Source organism: Brassica rapa, chromosome A01, assembly GCF_000309985.2.
Source record: "Brassica rapa cultivar Chiifu-401-42 chromosome A01, CAAS_Brap_v3.01, whole genome shotgun sequence".
Lineage (NCBI taxonomy): Eukaryota > Viridiplantae > Streptophyta > Magnoliopsida > Brassicales > Brassicaceae > Brassica > Brassica rapa.
The window spans coordinates 21672394-21688938 of NC_024795.2; the positions used below are offsets into that span (position 1 = coordinate 21672394).

Sequence of the window (16545 nt, forward strand, 5' to 3'; positions counted from 1 at the left end):
GCTAAAAATTAAATTTTTTAAAAAGTTGAAAATTTTGGAAGATTTTTTTTTAATAGAAAAATAATTATTTTAGTTTCAAAATTAATTTTATAAAAAATTATTTATTTTTTCAATTTTTATTTTTATTTTAAAAATTGAAAATTTTGGAAGATTTTCGTTTTTTTAAAGAAAAATAATTATTTTAATTTCAAAATTAATTTTATAAAAAATTCTTTATTTTTCAATTTTTAATTTAATTTTAAAAAATGATTTTTTTTGGAAATGTTTTGATTATTTAAAGAAAAAAAATATTTCTAAGTTCAATTTGTTTTTTACAAAATTTTTATTTTTCAATATTTTGTAATTTTATAGATCTTTTATGTTTTTAGAGAACTTTTTATATTCAGTGAGTACCAAACGCCTTTAGCCCAGTGGTTAAATACATTATCATTTCACCCAAGCAACCCGAGTTCGAATCCAGGGTTCTATTTGTTTTTATTTTCAGATCATGTAAAACAAAAACGACGTCGTTTCAGTTAACGGAACAATAAACGACGTCAATTTTTTTTCTGTTAAGTTTGCTAACGGCGTGCTAAATTGGCAAGTCAATAAAGACATTGTTAATAAATTTTAAAGTCAATGAAAAGTTTGGTATTTTTTTGGCCAGTCCAAAAGTTCAGGTTTATTTTGGCAATTCGTGCAAAGTTCGTGATTTTTTTGGCCGAATTCCCATTAAATATTACAAAAGTCAAAACTAAAACATCTGTGGTTTCAAATACAAAGAAAGAATGGAACGCACTTGACGAAAGTATGGCTCCTAGGAGCTGTGGTTTGAGTGCGGTTAGTTATATTTATTAAATATAAATAAGCAAATCATCTATTAATAACATAATGTTATTTATCAACAATATAACTTTATACACTCAAATCATATAAAAACTTGTAAATTTCATTTCCATAATATCATGTAATTAACTTTTCATACTAAAAATTATAAACTCATAAAATTTATTATCATATAATACTAATTTTTAATAAAATTTATGAATCAAAATAAAATAAACACAAACTTTAAACATGTACAACATTTATACGTATCATTTTATACTAGGGAATGCAAAATAAAAAAATTGCTTAATCGATAATCACCACAATTTTTAGATTTGATGGCACTAAGTAGGTCTGGCACATTTATCTGAAACCGAAGAACTGAGCCGAACCAAACCACAAAGTAAAGTTTGGTTCGGGTTTGGATCTTGTCAATTATACTAGTGGACTAAATCTCGTTTTTCAGTTCGATTTTGATTTGGTTTCAGATAAATGTGCCAATGACTAGCTATAGTTTTAAAATTTGAAATACAATATATTAGATGAAGAAATATGTGGATATGATTTGTAATTTTTTTTCAGATATATAAAAGATTTTTATAAATTAAATAAGAGGGTTGTTTAAATTATACTAGTATCACTAGTATCTAAATTTTATAATTTTTTTATAAATTAATATAATACTTTTTGAAATTTTAATTTAATTTTGTTTAAAGAAAACTAGCACAAATAAAAATTTTAAACATAAAATAATTGCCTATAAATCTCAGCAATAGCATATTAAATTTCATATTTGTGATATATAAATAATTTTTAAAAACAAATTTATAAGTTTTTAAATTATATTAGTATCACTGATTTTTTTGTTTGTAAGATATAAATATATCATATGTATCCTGCAGTTACACTATTTATGGTACATGTCACCATTCATACTTCCTTTTTTAGATGAACCGCAGTTGTTCCGTAGCATGTATTTTTCTTATACAAACCGCAGTTAAACTGCACCGCAGTATCTAATCCGCTTGTCCCGCACCGCTCAAACCGCTATTACCATTCGGAGCCTTGAAACCACAATTACCAACTATATCTATACATTTTTATAAGAAAATTACAAACTATATTTTTAAACAAAATAGAACACTCTTTAGTAATCGTCCAATGGAATGGAACATGCTAAAATAGTGTTGTTAAATGGAATGGAACATAGTAAAATCGTCAAATAGAATGAAACAATATTGCAACCGTGATTTACAGTAGTTAAAGTATCTTCCGCAAAACGTACATCTGAATTCGAATCGGCAAGAGTTCAGTCATATTGGTGTCGCGCCTAGAATGGCTCGTCGCATATGTAGTTTTTCGAATCTCCGGTGCTTCCCGTTTATCACCGCCAAAGCCTTTGCAAACAGTCTTTTCCGTCACAAAACTATTATGGATTTACCAAATAAAAAATAATTTGCAACAGATGTGTAAATGTTGGAATGCCACAAATTACTTGTGTTGTTAATAATTATTAATGGAAACTGTTTTTGTTTGCAAGTTTTACAGGTAGGATAGAAGAACAAAATGACAATATTATATAAAAATCACATGGTATATCGATAAGTTAAGGTAATTAGTTATATAATGAATTATAATTTTCGCGTACGCTATGTCGCTATACAATGCAATTTTCCAAAATTATAATAGTTAAGGTCAAATCACAAGAATGCTAGATGGTGCCTAAGAGCATCTCCAATTTATAACTCCATTTTTTCCTTCCAAAATAGAGTAAAAATGAAAATGAAGTAAAATTGCTCCAACTATACTCCATTTTCCACTCTATAATGGAGTGATGAACAAATAAAAAATAGATTACTCCATTTATGGAGTAAATTTCATTATGGAGTGATATATGGAGTTGAGTTGGAGCATTCCTTACTCCATATTCACTTTTACTCCATTTTAGAAAAAAAAATGAAATAGGGATGGAGATGCCTTAAGTTAGTGGGAGCTGATATACATATCTTATACAATAAAGTAGACTAATCTCTCTCCTCCTTGAGCCACATCATCGGGTAAGAGTGGGCAAACTGCGACACGTCAGCAAGCTCAACCTCGACCGTTCAATGTATTTGCAAGCAGTGGTTCTTTATGGATGGTGTCGTTTGACTGAGGAATCTTTTTGAAACCAACTCTGTCTCTTCGCTTACCCTAGCAACCACAAACTTAGGAAACTGGCCACTCATCAATCCTTCTTTGTAACTTAGTTTTACATTTACGATCCAAGACCCACCTCCCATTACGTGACAATAATTTTCCAACTCTTGCTCTTTCGACTTTCTCTAATTTGATTCTATAAATAGTCATGTCTATACCAAGAATTTCATCACTCACACAACCTCCTTACAAAAGCCAGTAAAAGACAGTCCAAGAGAGATGGATACAGTGGGAAAAGAATTGCTGGTGTAGGAGATAAGAAGAAAAGTTTTGCCCACAGCTCCATCGCCAACACTAACGCACTTTATAATAATTCGTAGCTGTTGTTGTTGTTGATACTGGTGCTGCAGACACAGAAGCTGAAACTGATTTGAGATATGAGAATAGGACTCTCTGATTTAGCTTCTCTTTCTCTTTTTGTGCCCTTGGTTAAGTGTAGAACGAAACTGAGACTTGTGAGGAAAAGCTGAATGATTTTGAAAAAACGTGGAAGAAAGGAGTCAACTTCAGTTTGAGATGTCACGTACACAAAAGTATTTTGAATCCATAGACTTGCTTTTTATTTTATCTTCTGTTGACAATTCTTATGTCCCATTTTGTTCAATATGACATACAAAACTCAAAGGTCCAACCTCTTTCAGCAAAAGATACAAAGTATTATAGAATAAATGTAGTTTATGTGTTGGTGCGAGGTCACTAAAACAATACAGTTAGTATTTTAAATCATTATTAAGGTTGTATAAGCGTATTCTTTTAAGAAACACTTTGGAATAAACGAATTAATTGGTACGAGACTGTTGACTATTTAAAGTTATCAACAAAAAGATCCGATGATGTAATATGATATTCATATTTGATTTCTTTTCTTTTTTCTTATAACAGAGGATAGCCAGCCATACAATTTTGGTGTAAGAAAATAGATCAATTACAAAGTGGAGAAAACAATTTGTTGGCGCGTAAGATTTTCACTTTTTAATTTTATCACTTGCTTTTATGTTAAGATATATAAATGAAATAGCGTTATCTAACGAAATAAGTTTGTTCTTTCAATATATATTTTTTAAAAATTGTTATGTTTATACAATGGATAGACCACCAAGCATCATCATTAACAAGAAAAAAAGGCAAGTCAATCATTATTATCGTGTTTATGCAAAAAGAACATAATTAAAAATTATGATTTCTTTCTTCCTAACATTCATAATGTATCTTTATGCAAAACTAGAGTTCAATCACCCTAAAAACGTGTAAGCAAATAAACGAAATAATATTAACATGTTTAAAGATTTAGTTCATTTTTAAATCAAAATAACATTAACATTCATTTTTTTTTTCTATTACAACTTTCATTATTTGTTCCACTATATAATTAATAGTACATACTACTGAGATGAGACATGCAAGGAGTTTCCAAACTCCAACCGCTGGAGCTCTGTTGAAAGTAACCGACATTGAAACTAAAGCTGCCACTGAAACCACATTCTACATAAACCTAATTCATATTATTCTCAAAAGATCCACTTTAAACAAGAAGTATGTACTACAATGTAATGAAAAATGGTCAACGGTGGCAAGTGGTTGACAATGTAAAGGAACAATACATAGAAAGGATTATGCAATTTTCCATTACAAAAACCCTTATGGCCTTTACAACCTCAATAAGTTTGGTGTTTTAATGTTATGTAGAAGAAAAATAGAAGAAAAGAAGAATCAACTATAGAATAAAGATAATATGAATTCAAACTTCACACCAAATCCACGGAACATGTTGGTTTCTTCTACACTTAAACCATCACTTCAATGCACATATTGGCAACATTTTTAAATTTATGGATCAAGCAACCAACATAAATTTTCATATGTTCCACATTTTTACCTAAGTGCTTTGAACAACTCCTTCATCACTTCCTTTTTTTTTGAGAAAATCTCCTTCATCACTTACGAACTGAAAATATAGCAATACATCTTCACAAAGACTATGTACAAAAAAACACACCAAAATAAAAATCATAAATCATTTGTTCTCCAACTTGCATCAAAAGCTAAATACACTTGCAAAATAAATTCTAAATATCACGGTTCATCACATCACACATAACTCCCAAATAAATAAAATAGTTATATGGAACAATCTGGTGACAAAATGAAAACTGATATTTTACAAATCAAGTTGCACCAAATTTTACAAAAATATAAATGCAAAGTAATTATTCCCGCCCGTAGGGCGGACCAACCCCTAATACTAGAGAAACAACAATTCCGTCTCATAACTCTTGCACATGCTATACTCTACCCCATATTAATGCTACTTTTTATTTAAGCTGTTGTGCATAGATAAAAAAAAAAAGTTGACTAATGAAACTTACAGGTTCCTTTTTTCGATTAAACTTTACAGTTTCAATATTGGTTATATAGGCAAGAAAACAAAGAAAAGGGCAAACAATATAATAATTGACGTGCCAATGTTGGCTTTCACGTGGCCATCCTAGCTAGCGTTTATTCCCACCATCGTATGTTTTCATTATCTCTCTCGTTTCAACTCGAGTTAAAAAAAACTCTCTTCAACTAAAAAGAAAAAAAAAAAGAACTAAAATAAAAGTAGCTGTGGAAAATAAAGAAGATCCGAATCCAATCTCATCAGTAGTCTTCTGAATCACTCTCAGACAATGCTCTGCTATGTCGGAAAAGCCACCAAGATTTTTATTTTCATCGTCACCGTTGTTGTCGTCATTGGTCTCGTCGTAGGCTTGGGTGTCTTCCGTCGTCACTCACACCACTGCTCCGGCGACTATTGCTCGTCTCCCACCGATTCATCTTCATCTTCCTCTGCCTCCCCTTTCATAACTCCGTTTCCTAATCCTACTCCGAACCCGAACCCGCCCGTGCTCGGATCTTCCCCGCCCGCCCCACCCGGCTCATCATCACCAAACCCATCTCTTCCAACCACCCCTACTCCGCCGGCGCCGATCGTGAACCCGAATTCGCCTCCGCCTCCATCTAATCTGAATCCTCCGCCGCAATTTTCACCTCCTCCGCCGGATTCAGATACAACCGCCGCACCTCCTCCACCTGCATCGCAGTCATCAATGCCGCCGCCACCTCCAGCCGAAGAATCGGCATCACCGCCGCTAAATCCGCCGAGCTCCGTAGTCAATACTCCCGCTCCAGTGCATGCGAAGCTGGTCAACGACTAGAGTAGACCATACATTTGTAAATTCGACATCTTTCTATCAATTTCCAGTTCTTGAACTTGATTCGTTTGTTTGTTTGTTTTTTTTTTTCCTAATTAGATCAAATGTTCTAATCTTTAAATCAAGGCGAAACTTTAATCTCATTTACATAAATCATATAGGAAGAGAGATCAGATTGAATGTTTAAACACTTCATTTTCATACTAATTCCAGTGATCTCATGTTGAGTGAGTTGTCAAAACATCTTTATCAAAGAAAATTTTTTTTTTTTTTGGGTTAAGCAGTAGTACAGTATTTGTTTGTGTTGGTTAACTTATAAGTTAACTAAAGCCCTTGAGTATCATTGTCTCAAATCTCCTTTGTTTTTGCTGGTGATTGATATAGTTATTTTGTTGACATTACTTTATTTTCATTGAAATCATCATTTAAAGGTGTGTAACTGTGAAAACAGAAGACAAGAGGTGGGTCGATAGATTAAGAATCCCATGTAATTTGTCTGACTAATTTTGACCACTTCATCTTTATAAAATTTTAACTGCTTCCGTATCCTATTGTATTATTTGCTCCTACTTTATCTTTTCTTTTGTCTCCATAGTCCATGTACAATATATGATTTTAGAATTTTTCTCCATCTAAAATGTCTATTTCAATAAAATAAATACTTGATTTAAGTCATATTTCATCTTTTCTATTATACTCTAAGACACTTTTTACTCCTGAAACACATTTTCTTAACTTTTTCTTCTTTCCTAACTAGTTTAGTTACATCTTTTTTGAAAAATTGACCTAACTAAAGAAATTGATTTTAGAATATTTGTCTCTTTCTCTTTCCTAATTCCTTCTAACTAAACTTGTATTCACCACCACTTCTACCACCAATACATATGAACACACATACCACCACCACCACCCATATCTTTAACCGCTGCCTCTGTTGCCTCCATCAAAACTCACCAGACCCAAATCACCGTCGGACCAAAACCCCACCAATCACAACACCAATATCACCTGGTCCGTATCCACTAAATCCCCACCACTTCCGCCATATCTACCAGATGCCGCCATATTTCTTCTTCGTCACCGCAATTCATCAAGATCTCATTTTTAGAGGTTTAATGTCTGAAATCGGTTAGTACCAAAAAGATCTATAATTTTTATTTCAAAAATAACATGAAACACACACAAGTTTGGTGATTTAAGACGAAACCATGGCTGACGGCCGTACCATTTTTCACAAAAAAACTAAGAACAAATCAGGAGGTAGAAGATGATGTATTTATGCTTTTGCCATTAATGAAAAAATGATCTCGCGGAGATTTAACATGGATATGATGGCTAACAGTCTCTTTCTACCACTCGGCCACATTTTGCAATTGGTTTTCATTACTACAACTATTATTATAAAGAAAATATAATTTGTCTAAAAATGAACTAAATTAAGAAGGTAAAACCATTAACATGCAATATATACATTTGAATGAAACTTAAATTAATATAAATTTACTTTAAAACCTCTAAATCATTCAAATAATTGGATATCATTACTTATGCAATGTACATTATACCGGTGTACATGTGATTTTTTGTTAAACATTGTACATATGATTTTTTTTGTGAAACATTGTACATGTGGATAGTAAAAAATATGTGTACACGGTGTTTCATCATCATCTTCGTTTAAATATATTTTCCATTTTTGTTAAGACTAGTTTCAGAAAGAAAAACATACATATAGATACTTATGCGCGTGCATTTATATTTTGTAAAAAAAAGACATAGAAATTGTATAATCTTGTTTCGATGTCCAGAAACTCGGGTTGTGCAAATGTACATTAAGTTCATATGATATACACAGTTAAAATGTCTATATGTACATCAAAGTATATCGTCTATTTAATTAGAAGTTCGTTAGGTGAACAGACAAACGCGATTTTATGATACATTGTTTTATAATATACTAGTGGTCTTCCGGCGCTACGCGCCGGGTTCATATGTTTTATTTCTAAATGAACTTATAATTTATTTTATGGTATTAGTAAAGATAATATATTCAAAAATTTGAAGATAAAAATATGTTGAAAGAAAATTATATTTTGTGATCTATTTGATAATGGTTATCGACTAAAGTATATTATTTTGTTTTGAAATTGCTTAGTTCAAACCAGAATAATAAAAGTGGTTGTGACTAATCGATTCAATAAAAATAGAATAAAAAACCGAATAGTCATAACAAAATTAATTTAATTGGAATTTAAGCATAAAGTAAAGTTGATGTTCGAGAGAGAAAATGTAAATGCTTGTGTTTTTTTTTATTATCTTGTTTGAAAGAAGATAATAAATTGTTTATATGTTTTCCTGTGAATCTTTCTATTTGGAGAAGATATAATATATAAATTTTGTTAGATGGCGGATACTGCTATATTAATAATTGTAGTTATTTTTTCTAGTATGTTACATTTGATGTTTTTGGTTTAATTTTATGGTGCAATATTAATGAAACATAAGGTAACCAAATTTAAACGTGAAATCAAATCTTGTTATATGGTTTGAGTAGTGAATATATGTTTTATTTAGAGAGCATATATATATACATATATTATTAAGTACATTATGTGGACGACATTTGAAATTTTATTTTAGAGACTGATTTGAATTCAAACGCATGTAATGAACTTCTGTTCATATATTTTTTTTATTTAATTTTTGGTAAGAAACTATCTATGGCGATGAAACATATTAGGAAATGAGGAAAAACATTTCTATATTTTCTTTGAAAGTTAATACGAAAATTGGAAAAAGTATGTAAATGAAACTGCAAATTGGAACATAAAAATCCAGTTTATAAATTGTAATAATGCTAAGTTATAGATGACTTTTCCTAAATATTGGATAACTTATGTTTGGCTAGTCTAAACTGAGATATTGAGTTGAGATAGACGGAACTTTGACCTGAGGATCAGATGTGACAGCGTATTGGTTGAGATCAGAAATAGTTGAGTCTATTTTTTTTAGCATAAACCAGGTTGGATGAAAAAACCATTTTCGGCTGAGGGATCCCCACTCTATCTAAAGAGTTTAAAGGTGACATCACAGTACCAATATGATGATATCAATTGGAAAATATTTTACGCACTGGAGGTGGACCATTTATTAAAGGTTTAACAAATATGTTGAGTAGTTATGGGTTCCAGATGTGTCGTTGAGAAATAACCGGCCTGCATCATGGAAATTTAGTTTATAGTAGTGTTTTTTTTTATTAAAGCAAAACATATCCACATATAGCGGTCGTCGTTATGTATAGATATGCAAGACATATGACAATATATTCAGTTTTCTTAGCTCCAACAACCTTAGAATTGATGCTAGTGAGTAACACTACTTTCAGCTCAGACCCATAGCTTTCATAGGTTGCCTTGGGATCAAACACAAAGCCATAAACCTCAAAGGAGTGATGCTCTGAAATCATCGTTAGGTTGAATTTCAACTCTTTCTCCATCGTCTTCTTCTCTTTTTGTTGCAAAGCTTCTTCTCAAAACTGTTGTTTCCTCCTTGGTAACAGTGTTAGTTGTTCTGGGTATCGCAGCTCGTGCTAGCTCCAGAATATTATTTGAACCATCAATCTCAGTGGAAGCATCTGGTTCTGTGCAGCGTTCTTGCTTGCTTATACTGATAGTTTCTTGCAGCCCAAGGTTTTGCATAAACCCTTTCTCTCAACCTTATCAATCTTTGGATGAACCTGGAAACAAAGAGAGTGGGAAATATAACAATCAACCAGTGTATGAAAAAGTGGATTAGTTATTCCTAAATGTCAGAGATAAGAATGTTATAGTTTTCTCACCTCCAACTGTCTTGGAAATTATGCTGGTAGCTAGCACAACATTGGGCTCCGACTCATAGCTCTCCAATTTTCTATGGAATGCAAGAGCCAGTCCCTAACACACATAGTAACATCCCTGTAAAGAATCAATGATATAGGGCATCATGAGGGAAAAAATGGCATACCAAGTAGAAGAAAATGACAACCACTATAGAATCAACAATGCAAAGGACCTTTCTATACGTAGAGTTGCCATTATACGATTTTCCGGTATTTGCCATCGTGTTGAACGTTCTTCTGATTGTACTTAGCTCACCAATAACATCTTCCTAATATGAAAGTGGAGCTCTGTTAATTAAGTAGAGATATGCTTAAGCAATAGTGTAGCTATACAAGGTTAGAGGGGTACCGGGTAGCTGTTTGTTATTGTCAGCTAGCTAAGGGATTGTCTACGAGAAGGCTCATTGCTAATACTTCTTCCTGGAACAAAAAGCAGAAATTCAAACTAAAGCCTTGATACAAAAGGACATAAAGAAGACTTAAAGTTTAGTTGTAGGCTTGTAGCAAAGTTTTTGTACCTTCAGTGCTTCATATTTTGTAGCTGCACCCCCAGCAAGAACAGCTATGAGCTCGCACAGTCTATCTAGCAGTTCTTGTGGCACTGGCTCTCCTTTAAGTTGTTGTGTGAACCTTAAGAAAGCTATAAGAAAGGTAACAAAAAAATCCAAGCTTCAAGTTCGATGCTCTAAGCAAAAGCGAAAATGGGTTTCAATATACCTAATGGATGAGACGTTTCTGCAAGGGTTTTTCAAAGAGAGATAACCTTAGTGTTTTGGTCTTGGCTTGTGCTTCTCCTAATTCTCATCCTTATCTAAGAAGCCATAAGAGAAGTCGGATTAGATCTGAATCAAAACATAAAGCAATAGATAGAGCATCGACTTTCTCACCTATAACTCAGACTTGGTGATGAAGGAAGGAAGTGTTGAGTTGGGTGAACCTTGTATCATAGAACAACTCACACATACAGTTACCGTTTGTCCTATTTTCCAAGACTATTAACTCTGAAGTCAATACACCAGAGTTATATCTTCAAGTACCAGTCAGAAAACAAATCTACATGTGTAAGGGAAAAATATATATCAAGTAGATTCGTAGATAAAGAAATAGGAAAAAAATGAAGAGATGACAAGTATAAGGCAACCTGTATACAAAGTTAATCTAAGATATCAATCGATTACTTTCAAAATTAAATACAGACACAACCTTCATATGACTTAGATAAAGGAGTTGTCCAACGAAGCAATGGGACATGTAGATTGTGACAGAAAAAAAAACTAAGCTTTCAGGAGAAATATTCTATGGATACTTAAATACACAACATAAGTATGGTGAGTCACACAAATGTGAAGGATTCTTTCATGTATTCCAAATACAAATAATCTTAAGGTCTAAAGAAAGAGATAATAAAAGAGGAAAAACATGCAATCAACCACTACAAAGGCCACTTTCCTAAATTTTTACTAACAAAAAGACATATAGGAGAGAAAAGTGATAAACCTTTAAACATTACTTGCGAAGCAGTTGTTTAAAACAATCGTTCGTCACATTTTTCACAGTGATGAAAATGAACAATTAGAACTTGCAATACAGATCAAAAAAAAAAATCTAGAGTTAATGGTGAATGTAATATTGACGAAACAATCGACTTACCGTAGGGGCTTTTCGAGTGACATGGTTAGAAAGGCAGATCGCAAAACGATGAGCAGTGGCGAGAATTTCCTATAGGAGATTTAATCGCCATCTGAATATGTTGCTTCTAGGAGATCGTATGTTTGAGTAGATTGTTTGAGTTGTGATGTGAATGGAAGCAAGGGCCGATATTTATAGATGGAGTTCGAGGCGTTTACAGGGTGAACGAAGAGATAGATCGAAATCATAATGCATGAAGAGTGGATTGATGAATGGAAAACTCAGAATAAATGTCAGAGCAAAGAGGCAGGGAAAAGGAAACGAAGAGGCAGGGAAGAAGAAGAACGACGAAGAAGAATAACCCTAATCACATAATTTTGGACTTGACATAATTCTTGGTTTAATAACAAAATTTAATAAAAGCCCAGTCCGTTTATTTGGGAGTGCCACGTGTCAGAATTTGCCCTCCTCTACCTGATGACGTGGCGCAAGGAATGAGCGACAAAACTCTACTTTATTATTTAAGAAGAAGATAGTGTATACATGTGAAGATGTACACATGTACAGATATAATCTTTGTACACATGTAAATTTGTTCAAATTTGTATTTTGATTATCATGACTCCCTAGTTATTTTCTTAAAGTGAAATAATATATTACAATATTTAAGTGGTTACATTTGTGATCTTTATTCGAACCGGTAGTTGCCAAAAAAAAATCTCAAATTCTTTATTAAAAAATATTTCAAATTCTTAAACCATCTCATACTACTTACAAAATGTGATATCTTGCATACTTTTTAGTTTTGATTTTTTTTCTTGATAGTTGTATGAAGTTGTTTGTATATTAACTGGTTCACACATAAGTGGTAATAGCAGAGTATGTATAGCATCCCAAGTTCGAATCGTCAAACTCTCTTTTTCTCAATTTGTTTTTTTTTTTTTCATTAATGGGAAAATCGTAACTAACTCATCTTTTACCTACGAACGTTGAGGGTTTCTGTAAATTTTGGACGGCCATCAACCATGGTTTCTTCCTAAATCACCTAATTTTGTGTGTTTACATGTTTTTTTGGCTGCAAAAATATATATTTGCAAATAATCGATTTCAAACTAAAAAGTGATATTTTGTTGAATCCATTTTTTCCAAATATGGCAAAATCACCACTGCGTCTCACCGCTAAATCTTCTGCTGTGGCATTATCAGCTTTGACCCCACTGTAGCAGTTCCGCCTGCGTCGAGACCAAAGCTCCTCTTGCGTCGAGAACGGTTGCCTCTTTTGCATCGGTTTCATCCTTACTGTCGCGTCTTCCATCGTTTCAATTATGTCGGTAGCTAAAAAGTTGGTTGGTAAAGAAAGTGACAACATATTAAATTTTGTTGGACCACTTAGTTAGAAAATGAACTTAGTTTTGGGTTTTAGTCATATAAACGGTTTCAGTAGCAAGAAGTGACTCAGAATGTAATAAAAAGATGAGAAGTGTCCTAAAGTGAAAATAACTCTCTACATAATGTTCATTTTATTTTTATTTATAAAATTTATTAAAAAAATTATTTATATAAAAGTTTGAAAACACAAACATTAAATATATAAAATTAAGTGAATTGTAAATGTTAAAGTTCAAACTTTACACAAAATTAATAGAATAACCAATAATCTATAAATATAGATATAAAACTGTATGTATTTTCAGGATATATAAAAGTTTACTATTTATACAACATTTATATTTTAAAAGTATTATAATATATTATAATTTTACATATTAACATATAAATATAAATATATTATTTCAAAAACATACTATTATGAATGTAATTATAATAAATTGCTGACAAATTTTTTTATAATAAATCAAATAAACAATAAATTATTTATACTATGTATTTTTATAAGTTAACTTAGAGAAGGTGAAATATTTTATTCAAATATCTATATATGATATCTCATATATCGAACAACCACTACAAGAAAATATACGATTTACTACGAAAGTTTACGTTCGTCGTAAACTAACAACAATTTAGCGAATCGTTTACGTCGAAAAATAGATTCATCGTAAAGTCGAAGTAAATTTACGAGAAGAAATATTCATCTTAAAACTTATATAATTTTACGATGAATGAAATGATTCTTTGTAAAGCCGTTGTAAAGAAGGAGTATTTTATAAAGATAGATTTTACATTTGTTTAACGATGAAGATTCAAATAAAAGTGAAGTGGTTGGTGAAAATGTGTTTTTAGTGAGCAACACCTAAATTATTTCCTCATAAAGTCTTTGTTATTTCAAAGTATAAGACTTGTAAACAATTTCGTTGCAAATTAGTTGTTAAATTCTTACCTACCAGTGACTAATATTTTCTATAAATATGAAATTCTCGAGATTGAAATACACACCAAAGAAAAAAACATAAGAACGTGAAGCACAAAAAATATCAAGTGATGGCAATATATACGAGTTATGGAATTGGATGTATACGCATAAAGATTCCAACATGAGAGTGACAAAGGAATTTTTCAACGGACTGGAGATATTCATGTTCAAAGATGGTTGTACACCGATCACGCAGGAAAGCGGTAAGGACTGCTGGAGCGATGAGATGTCATGCTGAACATGTCTAGAGTGATGAAGAGGTCACTCATCCATTAGATTCAAGAGTGTTGAAACATTTCGATATTGTATACCTAGATTTCGCTAGAAATATCGAAATGTTTATCTTTGGTTGTGCACATATGGATTTAGTATATTTGAAATATCTGGGAGACAATATTCGTTATGACCAGTCATTTTTACGCTGTATAACCTTCCACCGAATTTGTGCATAGAATGAGAATTTCTATTCATGAGCATATTAATACATGGTCCTAAAACATCCAAAACAGTCGCGAAATATTTTTCTTCAACCATTGACACATGAGTCGAAGGCCTTGTAGTTAGTAGGGGTAAACACATATGATTGTTTAACGAAAACCAATTTTATGATGCAAACAATGCTTCTATGGACCATAAGTGACCTATCTGCTTATGGGATGCTGTCTAGATGGACTATACATGGAGGTTATCTTGTCAATATTGTCTTGTCAACTGAAGCATGGTATGAAGATATGTTGGTTTGATTATCATCACCAAGTTCTTCCTCTTAACCATCCGTACCAAAGAAACCATATTTAAGTGGGGAACAAACTGAAGAACATATTGATTACAGTGGTGCTGAAAAAAATTGTTCATCGTGGAGGTACCACCGATCATGCTCCTTGAAATATGAATTAAAGTTTTAGTGAAACAAGTAAATTTGAGTTGAGTAGGAGAAATGGGAGCTTATGCAACAATTTTTTTTTTAGAAAAAGTTGAAGATACTATTTATCTTAGAACTGAATTTATAAAGGTTATTTGTAATAATAATAATACAATCTTGTAAAATAAAATTATAGGAAATAACATATAAAAACAGTTAAATACTATATGTAAAAGTAATATACATTAAAGTACTATACATAAACTAATATTTAAAACTATAATGTACTATAAATATTTAAAATAAAAGATGAAATTATATTTGCAGAAAGAATTCAGCTAAAATATTGTACTACAAGATTCTTTAATGCTCAAAACGATAAAATACCACAAAACTGATTAGAGAATAATAACGTAAGAGATTAAAGTAAAAATAAGTTCTATGTGAAAAATAAAAAAAATAAATAAATCAACTTAATTTTGTAAAAGTAAATAAATCAAACCAATTTGTAAAAATAAACGTTTTATATGTGCCTCCGTAATTGTATAAATAATAAACGTTTTGTATGTAAAGTTCCAAGGAAATCAGCTAAATTAGTTGGTTTAATAGTGTTGGATTCGCCCTTGATGACCCTGGAAGTCTGAGCCAACCTTTTTGGTAATTGAAGCAACATATATCGACTTTTTTGTATATTAAATGCTAAATTTCTAACAACCAAATTATTTAATGTTTCAAACTGAGCCAGTTTAATGTCAAAGAAAATATTTATAAACGAATTCATTATTTTCTTAAAATTATCCAAAAACCCAACAAAGGTAAAAAAATTAAGAGACCCGTGACATTCTGTGGGTCACTAATTCGATATATTATTATTATTATTATTATTATTATTATTATTATTATTATTTTGCTGATTATCTAATTCAATAGTATTATAGAATGAACTTGAATCTTCTAAAAAAATTTGTCTGGCCTTAATTACATTGTTTTAAAGTGGAATTCCTAACAACACAATCTTATCTATTAAAATAGAAGTCATGACTTCTTTCATGTGTGATTATTTAATTTGTATCATTATTTAAAGTTTTTTATTAAATGTATTTTATTAACCAAATAATATATAGAATCTTTGCTATACTTGAATCATAATATCTTTTCATATCTTTTCATTTTAAATATAAATATATTTATTTAAATTTTTTAACAAATCTGTTTAAAAATATTTTAATAAGATCTTAATTTTCAAAACTTAATAGTTAAATATTTTAAATTTTTCTAAATTAGCTTTAAAATACTCTTATAAATTAATATATTCAGTTATCGTTTATAAAATGAAAAATAAAAAATTAGATCTTATTTTTATCTATTATATAATCATAATCAATCATACGAAAGAAATTATTATATTGAGCTAAATATGATAAAATTGATAAATTTATATATTTTTATATTTTATTTTTATTTTTATAACTATACAAATTTATGTTCAAAAATAAAAACATAATATGTTTGTAAGATGGGTTAACATTAGCAAACTATATGATACATGTAAAAAATCTTTGTAATTGCTTTAATCATAATATCTTTTCATTTTAAATATAAACAT

At 30.9% G+C, this 16545-nt stretch overlaps 1 protein-coding gene and 1 long non-coding RNA gene across 3 annotated transcripts; one reads left to right on the forward strand and one right to left on the reverse strand.

Annotated features, from left to right (window-relative positions):
* The first annotated feature begins 4365 nt into the window (after positions 1 to 4365).
* On the forward strand, positions 4366 to 6387 carry LOC103834894 (vegetative cell wall protein gp1). Its single transcript, XM_009110991.3, has one exon. It carries the CDS (start codon positions 5673 to 5675, stop codon positions 6198 to 6200), a length of 528 nt encoding a protein of 175 aa, XP_009109239.1. The 5' UTR covers positions 4366 to 5672; the 3' UTR covers positions 6201 to 6387.
* A 3773-nt stretch (positions 6388 to 10160) lies between these two features.
* LOC103834904 lies at positions 10161 to 16145 on the reverse strand. Of its 2 annotated transcripts, XR_004456148.1 has the most exons (5): positions 10962 to 16145; positions 10838 to 10885; positions 10593 to 10704; positions 10424 to 10494; positions 10163 to 10343 (listed from the first exon to the last, which is right to left on the reverse strand). It is a non-coding gene; the product is annotated as an uncharacterized LOC103834904 (long non-coding RNA). The 2 variants fall into 2 exon arrangements; XR_004456147.1 differs by having other exon boundaries at positions 10161 to 10343; positions 10424 to 10714; positions 10792 to 10885.
* Between the last annotated feature and the right edge of the window lie 400 nt (positions 16146 to 16545).